A 17,150-nucleotide genomic window follows, 5' to 3' on the forward strand; every position below is an offset into this window, starting at 1 on the left:
AATGGAAATGATTCCTTTTACGCATATTTGTAGTATTATAACTTATAACGCCGACTTTGCATATATCAGGACATTATTTTTATTAAGGAAGGGAAGATTCCTCTTCCGAGTAAAATAGGGTAAGGTGAATGCTGTGGCCCTGTTGAACCAAATAATTTTGCTGACTACAAATCTTAATCAACATTTCCTTAACAATTACATTACTATGTCTATTTCGTCATACCCTCTGGAAGGGTATAAAAATAGTACACCCTAAAAGCAATTCGGATGTGCAATAATGATTATATGGAATAAGTGGTTTTATACTTACTTGGTTGTACTCTTTTGGATTGGTAAGTTTGTAGAAATTTATAGTTGAGTTTGATGTTTCATTAACAATACACACCAAGAAAACGAACAACTCAAAATGCATAGAGATGAGTACCTGAATAAAAAAACAGATGTTTGAACAGGTTTCTTGTGCGTAAAGTGCTGAGATGCGGTCCAGCAACAAATGAAATGTTTATTCTGTGTCTAGAATTCTATGAAGCTAATTCTAATCAATCAGCTTGGATCATAAGGTGACTCGTATCCTTCACTAATAGCAGGATGATGGGTTGTTCGATACAACAAACACAAAGTCTGCTTGATTATTCCATTTGTGGGAATAGCTTTGGGCTTTTTGTGTAAGTAAAATGCCTCTATAGATATTGCAATAATACCAAAATGTAAAAATCTATCCTTAGCAGACATAACAGTTGCGATATAACTGTAAATACCTATCAAAAAAGGACATTCCAAAAATAGCCGATATTAATTCATCTAGAAGATAATTATAATACTTAACAAGAACCGATACCTATGTCGATGGATTCGTTAGCCTTCTTGATATTTATGACTAGCTAGCCTCTTGATTGATCTGGCATATTGAGTAAATTACTGAAATTTAGCGATTCCATGATGGGTTTAATCTCATAATGGTAGTGTGCTCCCATTTTTGGTGATTAGATATAGTTTCAGTTAAGCGAGGTGCAGTTTTGGAAATGTCATCTGGCTTACGTGCAGTATAGTCTGTTGGACCCAGCATTTTGGTAAGCAATGAATTAGGTAAGCTATAGGATACCCAATTTTAACAATTTTTTCATCATAAGTAAAATGTTTGCTATTTTTGCCATAGTTAACACCATTGTGACATCTATTCATCCAGAAATCATTAATGAAATGAAACGTATTTCTTATGTTATCAATATTTCGCATGTTTGAAAATGTAACCTGTTTTATTTCGTGTTCGGTGAATTTTTCCATTTGGCAAATGTTCTAATATTTCAGTAGGTCATATGGTGCTATATAAATGCTATCAATTAATTGAATTCAACAAATGTTAACAGCACTTGTTACATCATTTTGCAAGGTCGTCATCGTAAGTTAAAGACTTTTGTGGAAAGGGAACTCAATACCAGGTCAAATTTAGACCCTGGAGTATAAACAATGTAATTTAATACATATATAATCAATATAAAGGTTTTTGAATCGCCATAATATTATATATTCTTCGCCTATTTGATTGTTGTCATTTAAACAAATTCAAAGAAGTTTAATAACAAAAAATTTAGCAAGAAACAATATTTATTTATCCAGAATGTCAATGTTGGGGTTATGGATTCATGTGATAACCGACCACTTCGGTTGACCGCAAACACAAAGCTCTATTTTGTCACGAAGACGTTTCAGCAACTTAAGAAGATCGCTACAAAGCTCACACCTAGGTGGGCAACCAGGGCAAGGAATGCCGCCTGGACCGCATAATTTGCACCCGCATGAAGGTGGTGGTGGATTGGTTGTGGGGCAAGAAGGAGGCTTAGGTGTAACTATTGGGGGACAAGGACCTGGCTTAGGTGGATGGGGTTTTTTCGTGATAGGCGGGCATGGCCTTGGAGAAACTGGGGGAGAGGGCTGACAGTGAACTGGCTTACGGGGATGGCGGGGCTCCGGCGGACAGGAGATTGGCCTACAAGTTTTATTTTTGTTAGGCCGCTTAGTGGTAGTTGTCTTTATGCGAGGCGGCAGTTTTGGAATAATCTTCTTTGGAGGCGGTTTCTTTGGAACAACCTGCCTTGGAGGCTTCTTAAAAGGACTTGACTTTCCTGGAACCGGCCTTTGTACTGGATTAGATGGTGCCTTTCGGGAAGGCTGGCGATTGGCTTCCACACAACCAATAAGCACAACAGTCACTGTAGCAAAAAGAAAACATTAATTTAATTATTACACAAGATCACGATCTTCAAGTTGAATAAATTTACCAAGAACGACAGCTATGGTGATCTTCATGATGAATTGAGATGTCTACAACTTTCCAGCAGAGAATCACTCACTGATGCTTTTTGAGAGCATGCCGCCTTTTTTATAGGCATATGCTGAACAAAAAAATAATATTCTTTAAACAATAAAACTTAAATTTATTTACAAAAATTATAATCTTTATACAATTGTGTAAACAGGGCTTAAAAATATATTAATCTACGGTTCAAGAGGTTAAGTAAACAACGAACATATTTTATTGGTCGGTTCCAATAACTTTAAATTCGAAAGCCAAAAATACAAGTTATTAATGTAAATAAATTTAAGGTGAGATAAATAATTCAAAAAATAAACGGGCAAAAAATGGAAAATTCTGAATAACAACAACAATTTAACTGAAAAAAAAAAAACATTTTTATTCGAAGAAAATTCTGAAACTCTCATTTAACCCCCAAGAAACCAGACTCTACCACAAGCTTAGTTGAGTTGCATGGAGGACCCACACACATCGAAGCCACAAGGCACAAACAAACTCATATGTTCCATGGCATGGATAAGCCGGTAGCTCTTAATTCATACTCAATGGGCTAAAGACTATTTCATCTGCTTTGCCCTTCGTGTATTGCCTTTGCTCATAGTAATTTTCCCAGCTGACTTGTAGGTCTCTCTCTTCTTTTCTCTCACTCTCTCTCTCTGTCATCAAGTAATTGTAAGCCGACGCCATCGCCATTTGCCCTTTTTTGTGTTAGTTACATGGACCCACACAATTTCCGGTGCCTTGATGCATTGAGAGAATATGCACAGCTGTTTAATGAAAATGGCTGAAGAATGCTCGCAATGGTGGCTAACATTGTATTGACGGCTGAGAGCCGAAACTTCAAGCTTTGTGCCGGGCTTTTGATATAATCCAGGAGGGTTGTTTCATATACAGGGTGTCCTGTTAATGTAATTCCACAATATTTTGTGCCAAACAAACAAACACGAATCTGAACGACAATCAATATATATGCACTTTTCATAAAAAAAGGTTATATATTTTCCATTTCCCTCGCACAAATTGTAAACACACTCTGTATGCTTAAAAGCTTTTCACAAACAAAACAGAGAGCACACATTTACGAAAGAGAGTCTGAAAAGCTCTCTTGGAAAGGTAAAAGCGAACAAGTGTGTATAAAAAGGACAATTCGTTCAGTCGACTCGGTCAATGAAGCGAAACTGCGACACAAAACTCAAAAAGTGCGCTACAAATTTTAATATTTTGGGATTTTACGTTACTCCATGTAAAGGAAAAAAAAATTAATAGCAAATTTTATGTGTGCTGTGCTTAAACACAAAAGGGAAATGCAAATTCCGCACTTTTTGGCAGATGAAAATATACAAAAAGTGTAACCAACTCGAAGGACATTTTTGAAGCATCCTCGAGGACTATTGCCCTTACTCTCCAACACTCTGTGTGTGTGTGTGTGTGTGTGTGTGTGTGTGTGCAAAACAAAAATAAGTGACACTACGTCTCAACTGCTGCGTAGTTGGTGGTCTGCCTTCAATGAATGTTTAATTTCAGCCTGACACAACAGTCAAGGGAGTACGAGACTAATTAAGCCTGACATAAGGCGCAAACAACAGCCAAGTAACAAATTATAACTTTTGGCTCTAAGCACCACAGAGAACGGCGAACCTTAATAACCTGGAATAACCAACCAGCCAACAAACACGGCTTTTGCAGCACCAACATCTATGTGCATAATTGAAAAGGTAAGAAGGCATTCTGCCTCAGCCTTGTCGGCAAGTGCATGAAATTTATGGTCGCATTACCGTTTATTTTTTCACTACTTCAATTAAATACCATTTTGCAAACAAAATATAAAAAAAAACATGTTGCCAAAAAGGAAATGGAAACCCCTGTGAAAAGCACTTCAGCAACTTTCGCCTCCACATACCCAAACATTTTTAATGACGAACTTGAGAGGAGCAAAAACTTGCACAGTATTTCATTTAAACCTCGTTAAATTAAGAGCTATACTATTAAAAAGTAAACTACATTCTAAACCACTTACCTATGTTAGGTTTTACGATAAAAGAAGAAATAACAATTATGCACATCCCAAAGTATTGGGTTCTATTGTTAAAACAGATTTGAAGAGTTTCTTTTGAACAATAAAAGAAAGAGAAATCTAAGAAATTTATCAAAGAAACAAATCAGAAATCTTCTTAAGAATTGGAGTGTGAAATGTTTCAAGAGTGAAGTTGTCTGATTCCGCAAGATCAATAGCAGCAGAGAAATTCTTTGCATTTTCCTTGATCGAATCTACTTAATACCATATGCAAAGTCGTAAACTGTTATCCTGGTTCCGTTTTCCTTTTAAATTGCAATTTAATACAATTTAAAGATACTCTCATTTCTGGTCATACAAATTTTTGTTATAAGACCACGAGTATACACTTACTTTTGATCCTTTATGTGGCCTAGTGTCAGGCAATGCTTTGTGCTAAACAACTACAAGTCGTCAGGCGTACCTACTCATAAATATTTTAACATGTCAAAAGCTATATATAACTGAATGTATGTATAAGTGTCCAAAGGACTATGTGTGTGTGTGTGTGTGTGTGTGAAAGAGTATCTGTGTGTGTGTAGAGACGCAACTTGTTAGCGTGTATGTAGCTTGAGCCGCATTCATCAGCATCTAAGAGAGAGATAGAGACAAAGGAGGAGGACTCTTGGCCACAACGTTTCCGCTTTTCTTTCTGTGTCAGCAAGTCGCCAGCACCCCTATCTCTCTATTCCTCTTCTTCTTACTCTTACCCGACCCCCTGCTCCTCTTATATGTAAGCCAAGTGATGGCGCATTATAAGTATAATTTTAATTACCACTTGAGCGACTTTTGCAACACAAGTCACAGTGGATATGTGTCGACTATATGGACTTGAGGTCGGCGCAAATACGCAACATGAATGACGTGATAATGTGAACCTTTTACATATATAACTTTTTAATATCTACGCGTATGTATTTGTATACAGCCCGTGTAGGGCAAACAAAACGCTTGCATTAACAATGCTTGCCATTCTTGTCTAAGCCGCATTGTTTGGCATTTCTCTATTGTTCCTTCATATGCACATTCCTATGTACGTATCACTTGCTCCAATAAAACCTCATTCAAGGCAATTCCATTTATCTCTTTCAACTAATACTAATACCTTTATATTGCATACGTGGCATATCAAAGGCACAGAGATATGAGCATTTCATTTGAAATTCATAAAACATAATTGTGCAATTTCCGCTTCGTTGGCCATCTAATCCACAATTACCTCAAGTATAGGGATACAATTTCCATTCAGTAACCCTTCCGAATACATACACAAGTAAGTATCGATTCTAATTCATACAAAGCCAATGACCACAAAGGCAAAATGGCTACTGACCCCTTTTGTTAGAGGGTCGAAGGGAACAAAAACAAATTTCAAGTTTCCCGCACACAACTTTTGGGCCATCACAAACAACTTGAGAGTTTAAACGCAAAAAGGAAGAGAAAATTGCGTTGACATTAGAAAATAGTTTCCATTCTTTCTTATGATATAATAATAGCCCTTTTAAACAATCAAGGAGACAGCAAACAGTTTTTCTTATAAATTTAAGGAATTACTTTCTGAAATTTTCTTTCTTCTCTAATTTTATTCCGAAAACAGATTATGTCGGCCAGTAAGTTTATTTATTTAGAAAGATATTTAGAACCTCGTTCAGGTTTCTGTGACTTTGGCAGCATTTCAAAGTGCAAACAACAATGGCAATAACAAGCCCTATGTGATCATTATAATCATGCAATTTGGCCAACCCAACAAGCCAAACCAAAGCAATGAAGCTAAGTATACCAATGTGAAAGCCAAGGCAAGCCAAAAAGCGGAAAGGAGAAGCATTATTATAGTTTTCAAAGTTCGTCTGATGAACATCATAAATTTTGGGTTTATTGAAAATTGTCTACAAGTAACATTTATGGCCAGAACAGGACAGGGCAGAGCCGTGCCAAAACAGGCAGAAAACTCAAATCAGCTATTGGTAGGTAGTAAATATTTACAGCAAATCGATTAAATGGCCAACTCATTAATGGCAAAGAGGCCCAAAAGAAGGCTTTAACTTTTTGGCCAGTTCCATTTCTTTTTGGCAACTGCCAGCGACCTCCGACTGGTGTGCAGAATAACTGCATATTGCATGTCGGTTTGCCTTAAAGTAATGTCCTTAGGGCAGCGGCAATTTGGCAAACACTCGTGAAGGGATTCGTATCGGCGCTGTCGTTTTAAGTGTTTGTTATAAATTATTCGTTGCATTTACAACTGGACAAAACCGAATCGCAGTTACAGCCAATGGCTTTTTATGCAATTTGCTGCACTGTGACCGCCATGTGACCCCTCAACCTCACACACACACACACACACATGCTAACCAAACAAATGTTGTTACATATATAATTTTACGGTACACCGACTCTGGTTTTCATTTAGTTAGAAGGTTTTATCAGGTATGAGTTTGTCGACTGACCATCCCTTGGTTATACAAATTCAATCTTCTCTTTTAGGTTCTTTTGTATTATAGTTTTAAAATTTGAAAGGACTTGGTGGTCATAATTCTTATTCAGCTTTAAGACTTTAACCCTAAAAAATCTGTGAATTACATAAAGAAAACTTTTTCCTTGCTCAGCCCAACTCTAAACAGGCTTTGTGCGAAAATAAAAGACAAAAATTTACGAGAAGAGAAAGAAAACTTTATATGCAGATAATAGGTTTCAAGGAAAACCACAATACAAGTGGATGGGATTGTATATTCTTTTTAGAAATGGTAAGCATTATGAGAACTGTTGCACATGACGTTGAGCAGTGAACTAATGCAACATGTACCGAAAGAGCCTTGAACATTTTCCTTTCGTATATTATTGTTGAGTTTGCCATAGAAAAGGAATGGGAAAAGAGAAAATAAAATGTACAAATTGAAACGAAAACTTTGCTATTTAAGTTAGAGATGCGTGACAGACACGGCCCAGACATGTCTGACATTTGAAAATGCCCAAAAAAACAAGAACGTTAAAAGAGAGAGGATCACCCAACCGACAAGCAAACAAGTCACAGACAATTCGGACTGACTGACTGACGGTCTGATGGACTGACGTGTTGTTTGCACAATGGGTTCATGGTTAGGGTAAATGGCAATTAGAATTCAATACAATGGCTTTGAAATGAAATTAAGTGCAATTTGGCCAAGACAAGCCGAAAAGGAAAATTAATTGGGTCTGAGTGTGTGAATGGGTGAGTGAGAAAGTGGGTGGTATTGATTTTACCATAAACAGATGCAACATATTTTCATAAGAAAGTCCTTGACTGTGAACGAGAGCGACAATGCGAAAGACATAACTTTCATTTAGACATTCTGTGCCAGTCAACGAAGCCGAACTGTCTGCAAAAGTGTTTCGTCTGCATAAATAATGAAATATTCGTTGCATACCTTCAGGCGTTTCGCCGACCTGCATGTCGTTTGCCAATTAAACCGAAAAATACGCCAAAAATTTCATACATTTGCACTTCTCTCACATAGCTCACATCGTTTGCGTGCCAAACATCGTTATTCAACTTGTTGGCCAAAGAACTCATCCATAGCCCGCCATTCAACCATACAACCAGCCAACCACCGCCATTCAACCACACCACCAAACCCAATTCTCACTATTTAAATTCGCTTTTGTTATTACCCTGTTGCAATCTAAAAAGTTGGGTATTATAGAGCAGAAGAAAACTTGAAAATGGCAAGAAAATAATTACCATCATTACTGTATAGATTTAGGCTTTTAGATCCATTACTATTACTATGACTTTTCGATATGAGAATTGTTCCTTAACTGTTTCTTAATCTTAACTCTGACTATCGCCACGAAATGTTCCCCTTCTGAAATGGTCCAGAAAACATTCGATATATTTAATGCTATTAAATTTCTTTCAAGAAGATTATTACTGAGTATTAACAGTTCGTTTAACCAACAAAAAGGGTTATTCAACTATGATGAGACTCTTTAAATATATTTCTGCGGTTGCCAGCCAGTGTGAGGCATGAAAGCGAATCTATTTGGGAATCGAGATTAGCATTTGGCATTTACCCCAACCACCATTCCACACTTATACCAAAGAAAAGCGTTTGTAACAAAGTCTTCTTTTTGCAATTTGCTTTTTTCTCTTCCGTCTCGGCCTGGCCCGGCACTCGAACAAAATTTCCAAAGGTCGCAGGTTAAGGTAATCCAATTAGTGATAAGCATCGAAATCGAAATCATTTTGCTGCAGTATACGATGAAATCATAGTGTGTGTTATTTGCAAAGTTTGTTTCTGCTACTTTTTTAATTCGATTCACTTAACTTAATTTACAGACAATTTGCTGAACCATGCAAGTGCAAATTTACAATTGGTAAATAGTTTTTCTCTCTCCACGGAAAAAAAAGAAATAAAAACATGTCAAATGTGAGTACTTAGCATCGAATTGTTATTCGTCAATTAAGTTTCACTTTTCTTTATCCAGCTCCTGAATATGGACAAATCGAATGGCAATGGTGTTTATGCAGCCAAACCCAACAGCATGGATAATGATAATAATGGCCATGGTCATGGACTTACCTCAACCAACATGGGTAGCCAGGTAGTAGCCGCTGTTGTGGCAGCTGCATCGGCCGGCACTCTGCCCACCTCTGCATCCAGTGAGGACCTCAGCCAAAGCCTGTCCGAGTACACAGATGCCGATGAGAGCATATCGGCACCTACAGAATTTCTCGCAGAGGTAAGACTCAATAGCTATAATCAAATCTCACCAAACAAGAAACTCATTATGATACACTCTGAATCACTTAACCAATGCTACCCATAAAAGTTGTGATCGAGTTGAGGATTCAGTTCTTAATTCCCATTTAGATAATTGCGAAAGTCTCTGAAGTCTGAGATCAAAGTTGTTGTTAATACCCATTGTCAATTGAAAGTATACATTCAGTATAAATAAACAAGCGGGAAAAGTAGAGAAAAAGTTATGCAAATTGCTGCAGCGGAGATTGTGATTTAATTTCAAGTCCTTGCAAAAAGGATTACGGTGGCAGGATAAGTTTTCTTTGTGCGCCAGTTTATTGATTGCTAATAAATTTGTATTCCAACTATTTTCTTCTTTTATGGGGCAATGGGGCAAACAGCAGAGAGCAGAGAAAAAGATGCCTTCCCTTTTGTTCGTTCGTTGATAACTTTGAATGCAGTCGAGAATTTCCCTGGGTTTCCTCTTTGTTTTTAGTTGATATGGAATTCTAAAGGATTTCACTTTAGTATTTTCCCTACAGTATGATTATTATTATTACATTCTGGCTTCTTTTGCTTTACAGTTTCTGTCTGCTGTCATGCTTAAGGACTACAAGAAAGCATTGAAATATTGCAAATTGAGTGAGTAGAGAAAAGGCTGAAAATGTAAAATGGTTTAACATTGTTTTTGTATCACAGTTCTTCAATATGAACCGAACAATGCCACGGCCAAAGAGTTCTATCCACTCATATTGGACAAGTTGGGAAGTGGCGCTGGTGTTGGTGGTGGTAAGTTGTAAGTTATTGTAAAACCAAACTTCAACTTCTGACAGTATAATCTTTTCATGGCACACAGTGGCCACAGCAAGCGACAGTGATGAAAACTATAATAAATCTTCATCGCCCGAGTTGGCCTTGGAGCTGCCTGCCAGCGACGACGAAGATGACGACGATGAAGGACATTATCCTGATGACGATGATGCCGATGTGGATGACGATGAGAATGAGGAGGAGGATGAGGATGTGGATGATGGTGATGAAGATGATGATGATGATGACGATGATATCGATGTTGACGAAGACGATGACATTGATGTTGTCGATGTGGAGGCGGAAGAGAGCAGCAGTGGCGATGATTTTGATCTACCGATTGATGAACCTCAGGATATTGATGCAGCAGCTGCAAATGATCACTTACCAGTACACACAACACACAAGCATTCGCATTCCCATTCCCATAACGACTCTGGTTCCTCTCGCAATTCCTCAAGCGGTAGCGGAGGTCGCAGCGACAATACCACACATTCCTACTCCAGCCTGCTACTCGAAGAGGAAGATGACATTGTGCCGGTTAATCTGAATTTCACCCATAAGGAATCCATAACCACAGATTTGGACGTCAGCAACGGTTAGCATTTTCACTTTATGTCCTCTGTTCTTTTATTAGATTTTCTCCTTTATTTGGCAGGCAATAAAATACCTTCAGCCTCATGCAGTGACTCGGAATCCCCCACAGAGCCGTTGACCCAACGACTGGCGGCCATTCTGCGCTCCAAATGTGGTGTCTCAGCCAGCAGCAGCAATGATGGTCAATATTGAAAGAAATACCTCAGATCTTTGCTTTACACAGTGCAATAATTCAATAATTTCACGAATTCGTTTTCTCATAGTTCTGGATTGGGTTCCATCCCAGATTCCAAAATCATTATTGTTGCACTGTGTAATCCCTTCTTTGCAAGTACTTGTAATACGTACCTATATACATGTGTATATATGTGTAGCTATGTATATTCTCGATGACAGAAATATTTGTACGCCCCCTTTATGCCCAGCTAATCTCCCATTAATAACTAGAACCCAAGAAAATCAGCAACGATATAATCTTGTGCGATTGCGCTTTATAAGAACCTAGAAACCGTCCCTACACTGCATACACGTGTTTTTTCCAAAAATATTTACTTCAAATATATATGTATGTATTCCCTAGACAAACCGACATATCGTACAAAACCCAATAAGTACTAACTATATACATAAAAACAAACTACATACACACATAATACCTACAGCATAACTGAATAACAATGTATATGTAAAATGTACTATATAGCCTAGACTTATGTAAAACATAGTTTATGCTCGTTTCATTTGAAGAGCAAGTAAATCTATATATATAAATCTATATACTCAGTATGATATATGTATGTATAACAGAAATCTATATATGTATGTATACATACATATGTATTAGTAAGACACTCTGACAAAATAAGCGCACAGGACGGGAGATTTTGGAATGCTGTTGGCTAAAAACATTTACACATTAGCATTTTATAGAGAGATCGATTTTTCCCCCCTCCCACTATTAGAAAATTTATACTTATACGATTAGCATTAATTTAGCAAGCCAAAACGAATACAAAAACAAAACGGTACGAGTTAAAATGGATAAAGTCTGATACTACAGAATAGCATGAACGTGTGTTGGAGCTACAAACGGAAATGTGGTCCAAAGTCATAAAAAAAAAACAAATAAATGTGTAGAGATCTATGTGTAAGATACTAAAAATACATATATTTTTTGATTATGCATAAACATTGTCAATCTTCTATCAATATCTTGCAAAATATGCATAGTTTTTTCGACTAATCATCCTTCATACAGATACTTGTGTCTAAATTAAGTAAATCGTATTGTTATTTCATATGATTATGCCTCTTTGTGTGCAGTTCTTAACTTGGTTAACTCTTTTAGTCATTACCACATAATCCTATAATTACGAAAATGTAACTTCATTTATTAACGAATTGTAATAAAAGTTGAATTTTCTGGTGTGAGGCAAATGAACATTTTTGGGACTTCAAACGGACAACGAGGATATTAAAATGAATGGAAATTGTCAAAGAAGGAACTGAGATCTGATCTGCAGCTTCTGAATATAGAATCCATCGGCATTCTGTCATTCGTCCTTCTTTTAAATTCATTTATTTATTTAACGTATGGCGTAGAACTTAATAAATTGATTTTTTTTCACATTTTTGTAGCATTTTTTGCTAGGTTCACAACATTTCACAAACATGTGCTTAACGTCTATGAGTATAAAGGGATCCAGGTGGTTATTTAGTGCTTTATAAAATCGTTGGGTTCCCCGGAACCAGCAGCGGGCACAGAGCCAACTACAGCATTTAGTTCCTCGAATAGATCATTCGATTGATGGCGACGTTTGGGATTCGTATATGGACTATTTTCATTATTACTCGATGGAGCATCGCTCGAATCGGAATCCAAACCAGTGGCAAAAGATCGATGCAACAGAGAGTTGCCCACAAAGTGTTGGAGTTGCGTAAGGCAACTGAAAAAATTAAGGACTTCATTTGAAAGACTTTCTAAGGGGCACACAGAATACTTACCGCTCCAGACGACGTTCGCTAATTGTAGCAGGAAAATCATAGAAATCCGCAAAACTCACATCGTTGGAACGATGAAAATGTTGTCCATTATTTAATAGAGGAGAGGAGAGTGATGCCCGCTTGCCATTTGTCCAGCCACGGGAATATTGAAATGTCTGACCATGGGTCATACAGGCCATGGACAGTGTGAAGAGGAAAAGTGGCAGCAATAGCAGACGCAACATGGCAAATAATTTTGGCACACACACACTCACACACGCAGGCACACTCAACCGAGTCAAAGTCTGGGAAATGTTTGAGCTATTGACTGCTACTGGCCGTGGCTTTTATAGTCGAATCACAAAAGGGTTAGCTCCATCTTGTCTTCAGCTACGACCTCCCCCTCAATTCGGGGGCCATAAAAGATGCCAACAAGTGTGCGAGCTTCAATTGCCCCCAGGCTATACGCACACTCGCACTTATGCAGATTAACTGAGATTATTAGTATCCAATTGTTTTAGAACATGGAAGAGCAGCGGCAGTTAACACCCACTGACAGATCCACGCCCATTCTCATCATGGCCATCTTCTCCAGCTGGCTGCTCAAATTGAATGCATTTGTTGATTGGAAAATTACTATTTTCCTAAGCCAAACGAACAGCCTGGGGATGATGAACACCATCTAAAAATAGGTAAAATTAAATTTACTTACTTGAATTTCGCAAAAGTTTCCTTTTGTGAATAATAGATGCAAATAATAGCTCATAATTTTGTCAAATTTTATCAAAATGCAATGACTACATGAACTAAATCAATCTCTGAGCTATTTAGGCAAAGATAGATGGTCCTCTGATATTTATTTAATATCTACTAAATAAGTTTCGGCATCTATAAACTATTAAAAAAGAGATTAAATTTTAAGTGTTGACAATTATTAGGTATTGCCCAATATCTTAGATATAGAATGAGCCGCTTTGACAGGGGAGAAAGCTAGTTTGTATTACAAAACGCTTCTAGCTTTATATTTGAGGTATGTAAGGTATGTACATATTAAAAATTACTACAAATACATATATACACTTATTGAGTTATTCAGATTACAGACTAGTGATTTCATTATCCGGATTTGTATGGCCATTTGAGTTACCATTCTGACCCATCTCCAAGGAAGTCTCCTTTGATTTAATACGTCGTAGAACGATGTAACAAGTGCTACGAAAAATATGTTTAAACTCAATTAATTGATCAATCTGACATCTTAATATACTTACATAAAAACTAACACATTTGGCAAATAGAAAATTTCACTGAACAAGAAAAATGCTCCGGGAAATGTGTCGACAGTGCTTTTATAAATCTCACTGTAGAAAATTGGAAAGATGAATTGTCCAATGGGCTCACTTATGCCAAAGATAGCATACATTTTACCTATTGGGGGAAGTTAAGGAAAGTTCAATGACAGACGGATGCATTTTGTTTGGGTAACTCTGGGCTTACTCAGTTCATCGCCTGCAACAATGCTGGAACCGATCGTTTTAATTGCAATAACACGTAAACTGACAAACATTTCGACCACACCACCAGCGTAAAATGAAGCCGTGTCTGTGGAAAAGGCCTGAAAGTGCACAAAAATTGAGTTTCAATCACATCAAGTGATACATATGATCAGAGATGGCACTTACAAACAAGACACGGGAACACACTATTGCTATGGCAGATAGCAAACCAATTGTGGAATCGGCAAATTTAAGTAGTTTACTCAATATGGCAGTACCAATAAAGGTGCCCACCAATGCGGAACCACTGGATAGCGTCAGATAGATACTGAATTTGTCGCCATTCCAATTGAGTTTCTTTAGAACGAAACGGTACCAGTAGTCATTTTCACCAGAGGCCGGGCCCACAGTTAGAAAATAAGCGAAAATCAATAGGATCAAGAGCAGGCGACCTTTATTTGGACGCTTGATCCATGGGAATTTGATGAGCTCCATGACTAAGGTTAGATCAAAGAGTTCAGCAAAAAAGGAACGCTTTGGCGGTGTAACCTCTACTTTTGGAGCTTCCATTTGAGCATTCAATTGGAAATTAACATTCTTATTGCCTTGCTGCTGGACCTGATCATCCACATTGGTCGTCTCGTAGGCCATATTGTCGGCACCTTGGCTCTGACTAGGTGGCTGACTGGTGGGCAGTGCTGGTGCTTCTGTTTTCGGTTTTATTTCATGAATATAAAATATAATGTAGGTTATGGCTATTATCTGGAAAACAAAGGCCGAGGCAAATGATACTGTAAGAGAAGTAAGTTAGTTCTTAAATACTTGTTCCACTTCTTTTAAGAGTCAATGTGTCTTACATGGATAGCCCAAATATGTAAAGAGTTGACCACTTATCGGTTGACCCAAGAACGGAACTCCTGTGACAAACATGGCAAAGATACCAAAACGGAAAATTCGATCTTCCTCCGGTGTGGCAATTGTAATATAACTGTAAATGGCCATTAAACAGAAGGTAAGACCACCAAAGAGAGCTGGCACAATTGCTTCACAATAGGCTCCGAATTCCATGGGCACAGAGTCAAAAAATATTGCCGATATAAATTGACCTACCAGACAAGTGATGTATTACATTGACAGATAATCCCAATCTTCCTAAATGGTGGATGATACTCACACAAAAAACCCAAGGCCTCGCCCACAATGGGTACAATCATACAGGGTTTGCGTTTATTATAGCGATCGGCCCATCCCCCAGCGAATAGTAGGACAAGCAGCGGAAATATGGCAGCTAGAATGGAAAAGAAATGTTATGAAACTTGTTTGTTCCTTTTGTTTTCATTTAAAACTTGAAATTGTTAACAGGTTTTCTTTCTTCATTTTTGATTATCGTCTTTGTATTCATATTTGCTAATCATTTTGTGATTTGTCGCTAAACTGTAGCTAAAATATTCAAGAACAAAGTTGAAGTAGCGTTTCATTTGAAGATGACTAAATTCCAAATACTACATGATTTTGGATATTTTAAAGTTACAAAATAAATAAACATACGTTTGTTGAATCAAAAGTGGTTGTAGGGAAATTCACCCCCTAAAATATGCAATAGTCTGTTTACAAATAAATTTCAGATCCACTATTTATATGTGTATGTATCTATTATATGCTGTATATTTGCGATTTAATAAACCAAACGATTAAGATTATGATTCGATTCATCCAATATATCATAATTAAACCTAGTGAGTAACTAAAATTCTAAGCAATTGCTGAATGCAATAATATTAAACTGCCTTGGACTTTATGACTAAATTGATGTTTGATGACACTCAAGTTGCAATTGTCATTTGTAATGTCTAAATTTAATATCTATCGGGTTTTTTTTTTATGCAATCTAATTAATTATATTTACTGCTTGGCCATAGTCAATTACTATATTTAACCTAACCAAACCGGAATTTGCATAAGCAAATGATAACATATTTATGTTTAGGATTTTTACATCATAGAAGAAATGCTAAGAATCTCACGTTTAAATTGCCCAAAAAAAGAGAACAGAAAATAAAAACGAAAAACCTTCGTAAGGAACAGGTTTTTTTGAGACTGAATTAATTAATCACCAATAGTTATAATGGCTAAAATCATTTAGTAGCACGAGACTGACTGAATAGAAAACTTAGGAAGCCAGAGATAGAGTGAGAGGGGGGAAGACAATTTAATGACAAAGTGTGTAATTAGATAATTACAATGACATTCCTCAAATGTGTATAATCGATTCGTCTTTGTATTAAAAATTTTGTTTTATTATATTTGATCATGTTTTTTTTAGCAAACCGGTATTGCTAATGCTAATTCAAAGTCTAATAAATTAAACTGGTCTTACCGATTGGCGCACGCTTCCCCGAAACATCAGCGGCTAGAAACTGAGCCTCGGATTCTGCCTTGCAAACGGTGTAATTAAAACCCGGAGAGGATATCATTATGTTTGCCTGATCCAGACTTGCTCCGGTTGTGGTATTTTCGAAAGTCATTTCATCACAATCAATGCCCAACTCAGATTTATCCAACATAGTGTCACAAACGATCTGATTATAGCCAAGATTCACACGACAAGCCTTAGCCAGGGGGAAATTGGCCATGGCCACCGAATTGAAAACAGACGCCATGAAGTAGAAGAAGAAAAACGGTTCGATAACCATATATTTGCGATAGCGCCAAAGTTTTTGAAAATAATTCAATTTGGGCTCCTCCTGCTGCTGTTGCGCAGCCGCGGCAGCCCCTTCAGATGACCTTGACTTGGCCATAATTTTGTCTTCTTTTTTTGTGTTGATAATTCTAATTTAACGCGTTCTTTTGTTTGATGATCACCACGAGTTCAGCTAGCGCATTTCAGTAATAGCCGCATCAAGTTCTAAGCACAAACTAAACATTTTTATTCAGTCAGCTAGCTGGACCGGGACCACATCTAGAAAGCTTGCTACGCACAAGAAACTTGTTCAATCATTTGCTTCTTTTGGAATTTGTTTCTCTATATGCATATATGTATGTATATATACATATATGTATTGTTTGTACAAATTTTTGTCATTTGCATGAACAAACCCAAAGCGAGTTCTCCTCGACGATTCAATTGACGACAATCAGAACATTGATGCCGCCTCTGGGATATTATTGCGGACGTGTGGAAT

General features: G+C 37.2%; 3 protein-coding genes across 6 annotated transcripts; 1 reads left to right on the forward strand and 2 right to left on the reverse strand.

Annotated features, from left to right (window-relative positions):
- The first annotated feature begins 3,468 nt into the window (after positions 1 to 3,468).
- On the forward strand, positions 3,469 to 11,926 carry LOC137585593 (clumping factor B). 3 transcript variants are annotated; one of them, XM_068301425.1, is made up of 8 exons: positions 3,469 to 3,513; positions 3,839 to 4,029; positions 8,680 to 8,770; positions 8,829 to 9,083; positions 9,667 to 9,724; positions 9,782 to 9,871; positions 9,939 to 10,490; positions 10,551 to 11,926. In XM_068301425.1, exons 3-8 carry the CDS (start codon positions 8,762 to 8,764, stop codon positions 10,679 to 10,681), a joined length of 1,095 nt encoding a protein of 364 aa, XP_068157526.1. In that variant the 5' UTR covers positions 3,469 to 3,513; positions 3,839 to 4,029; positions 8,680 to 8,761; the 3' UTR covers positions 10,682 to 11,926. The 3 variants fall into 3 exon arrangements, with proteins under 3 accessions (XP_068157526.1, XP_068157525.1, XP_068157524.1); XM_068301424.1 differs by having other exon boundaries at positions 3,493 to 3,557; XM_068301423.1 differs by lacking the exon at positions 3,469 to 3,513 and having other exon boundaries at positions 3,558 to 4,029.
- A 111-nt stretch (positions 11,927 to 12,037) lies between these two features.
- Positions 12,038 to 12,772, reverse strand: Crz (Corazonin). Its single transcript, XM_068301440.1, has 2 exons — positions 12,494 to 12,772; positions 12,038 to 12,435 (listed from the first exon to the last, which is right to left on the reverse strand). Exons 1-2 carry the CDS (start codon positions 12,715 to 12,717, stop codon positions 12,204 to 12,206), a joined length of 456 nt encoding a protein of 151 aa, XP_068157541.1. The 5' UTR covers positions 12,718 to 12,772; the 3' UTR covers positions 12,038 to 12,203.
- Positions 12,773 to 13,298: 526 nt separating this feature from the next.
- On the reverse strand, positions 13,299 to 17,069 carry LOC137585580 (probable peptidoglycan muropeptide transporter SLC46). 2 transcript variants are annotated; one of them, XM_068301401.1, is made up of 7 exons: positions 16,346 to 17,069; positions 15,143 to 15,256; positions 14,826 to 15,074; positions 14,155 to 14,759; positions 13,970 to 14,087; positions 13,744 to 13,900; positions 13,299 to 13,684 (listed from the first exon to the last, which is right to left on the reverse strand). In XM_068301401.1, exons 1-7 carry the CDS (start codon positions 16,764 to 16,766, stop codon positions 13,570 to 13,572), a joined length of 1,779 nt encoding a protein of 592 aa, XP_068157502.1. In that variant the 5' UTR covers positions 16,767 to 17,069; the 3' UTR covers positions 13,299 to 13,569. The 2 variants fall into 2 exon arrangements, with proteins under 2 accessions (XP_068157502.1, XP_068157503.1); XM_068301402.1 differs by having other exon boundaries at positions 14,826 to 14,956; positions 15,079 to 15,256.
- Between the last annotated feature and the right edge of the window lie 81 nt (positions 17,070 to 17,150).

The sequence above is a fragment of the Drosophila tropicalis genome, unplaced genomic scaffold, assembly GCF_018151085.1.
Source record: "Drosophila tropicalis isolate 14030-0801.00 unplaced genomic scaffold, ASM1815108v1 contig_878, whole genome shotgun sequence".
Lineage (NCBI taxonomy): Eukaryota > Metazoa > Arthropoda > Insecta > Diptera > Drosophilidae > Drosophila > Drosophila tropicalis.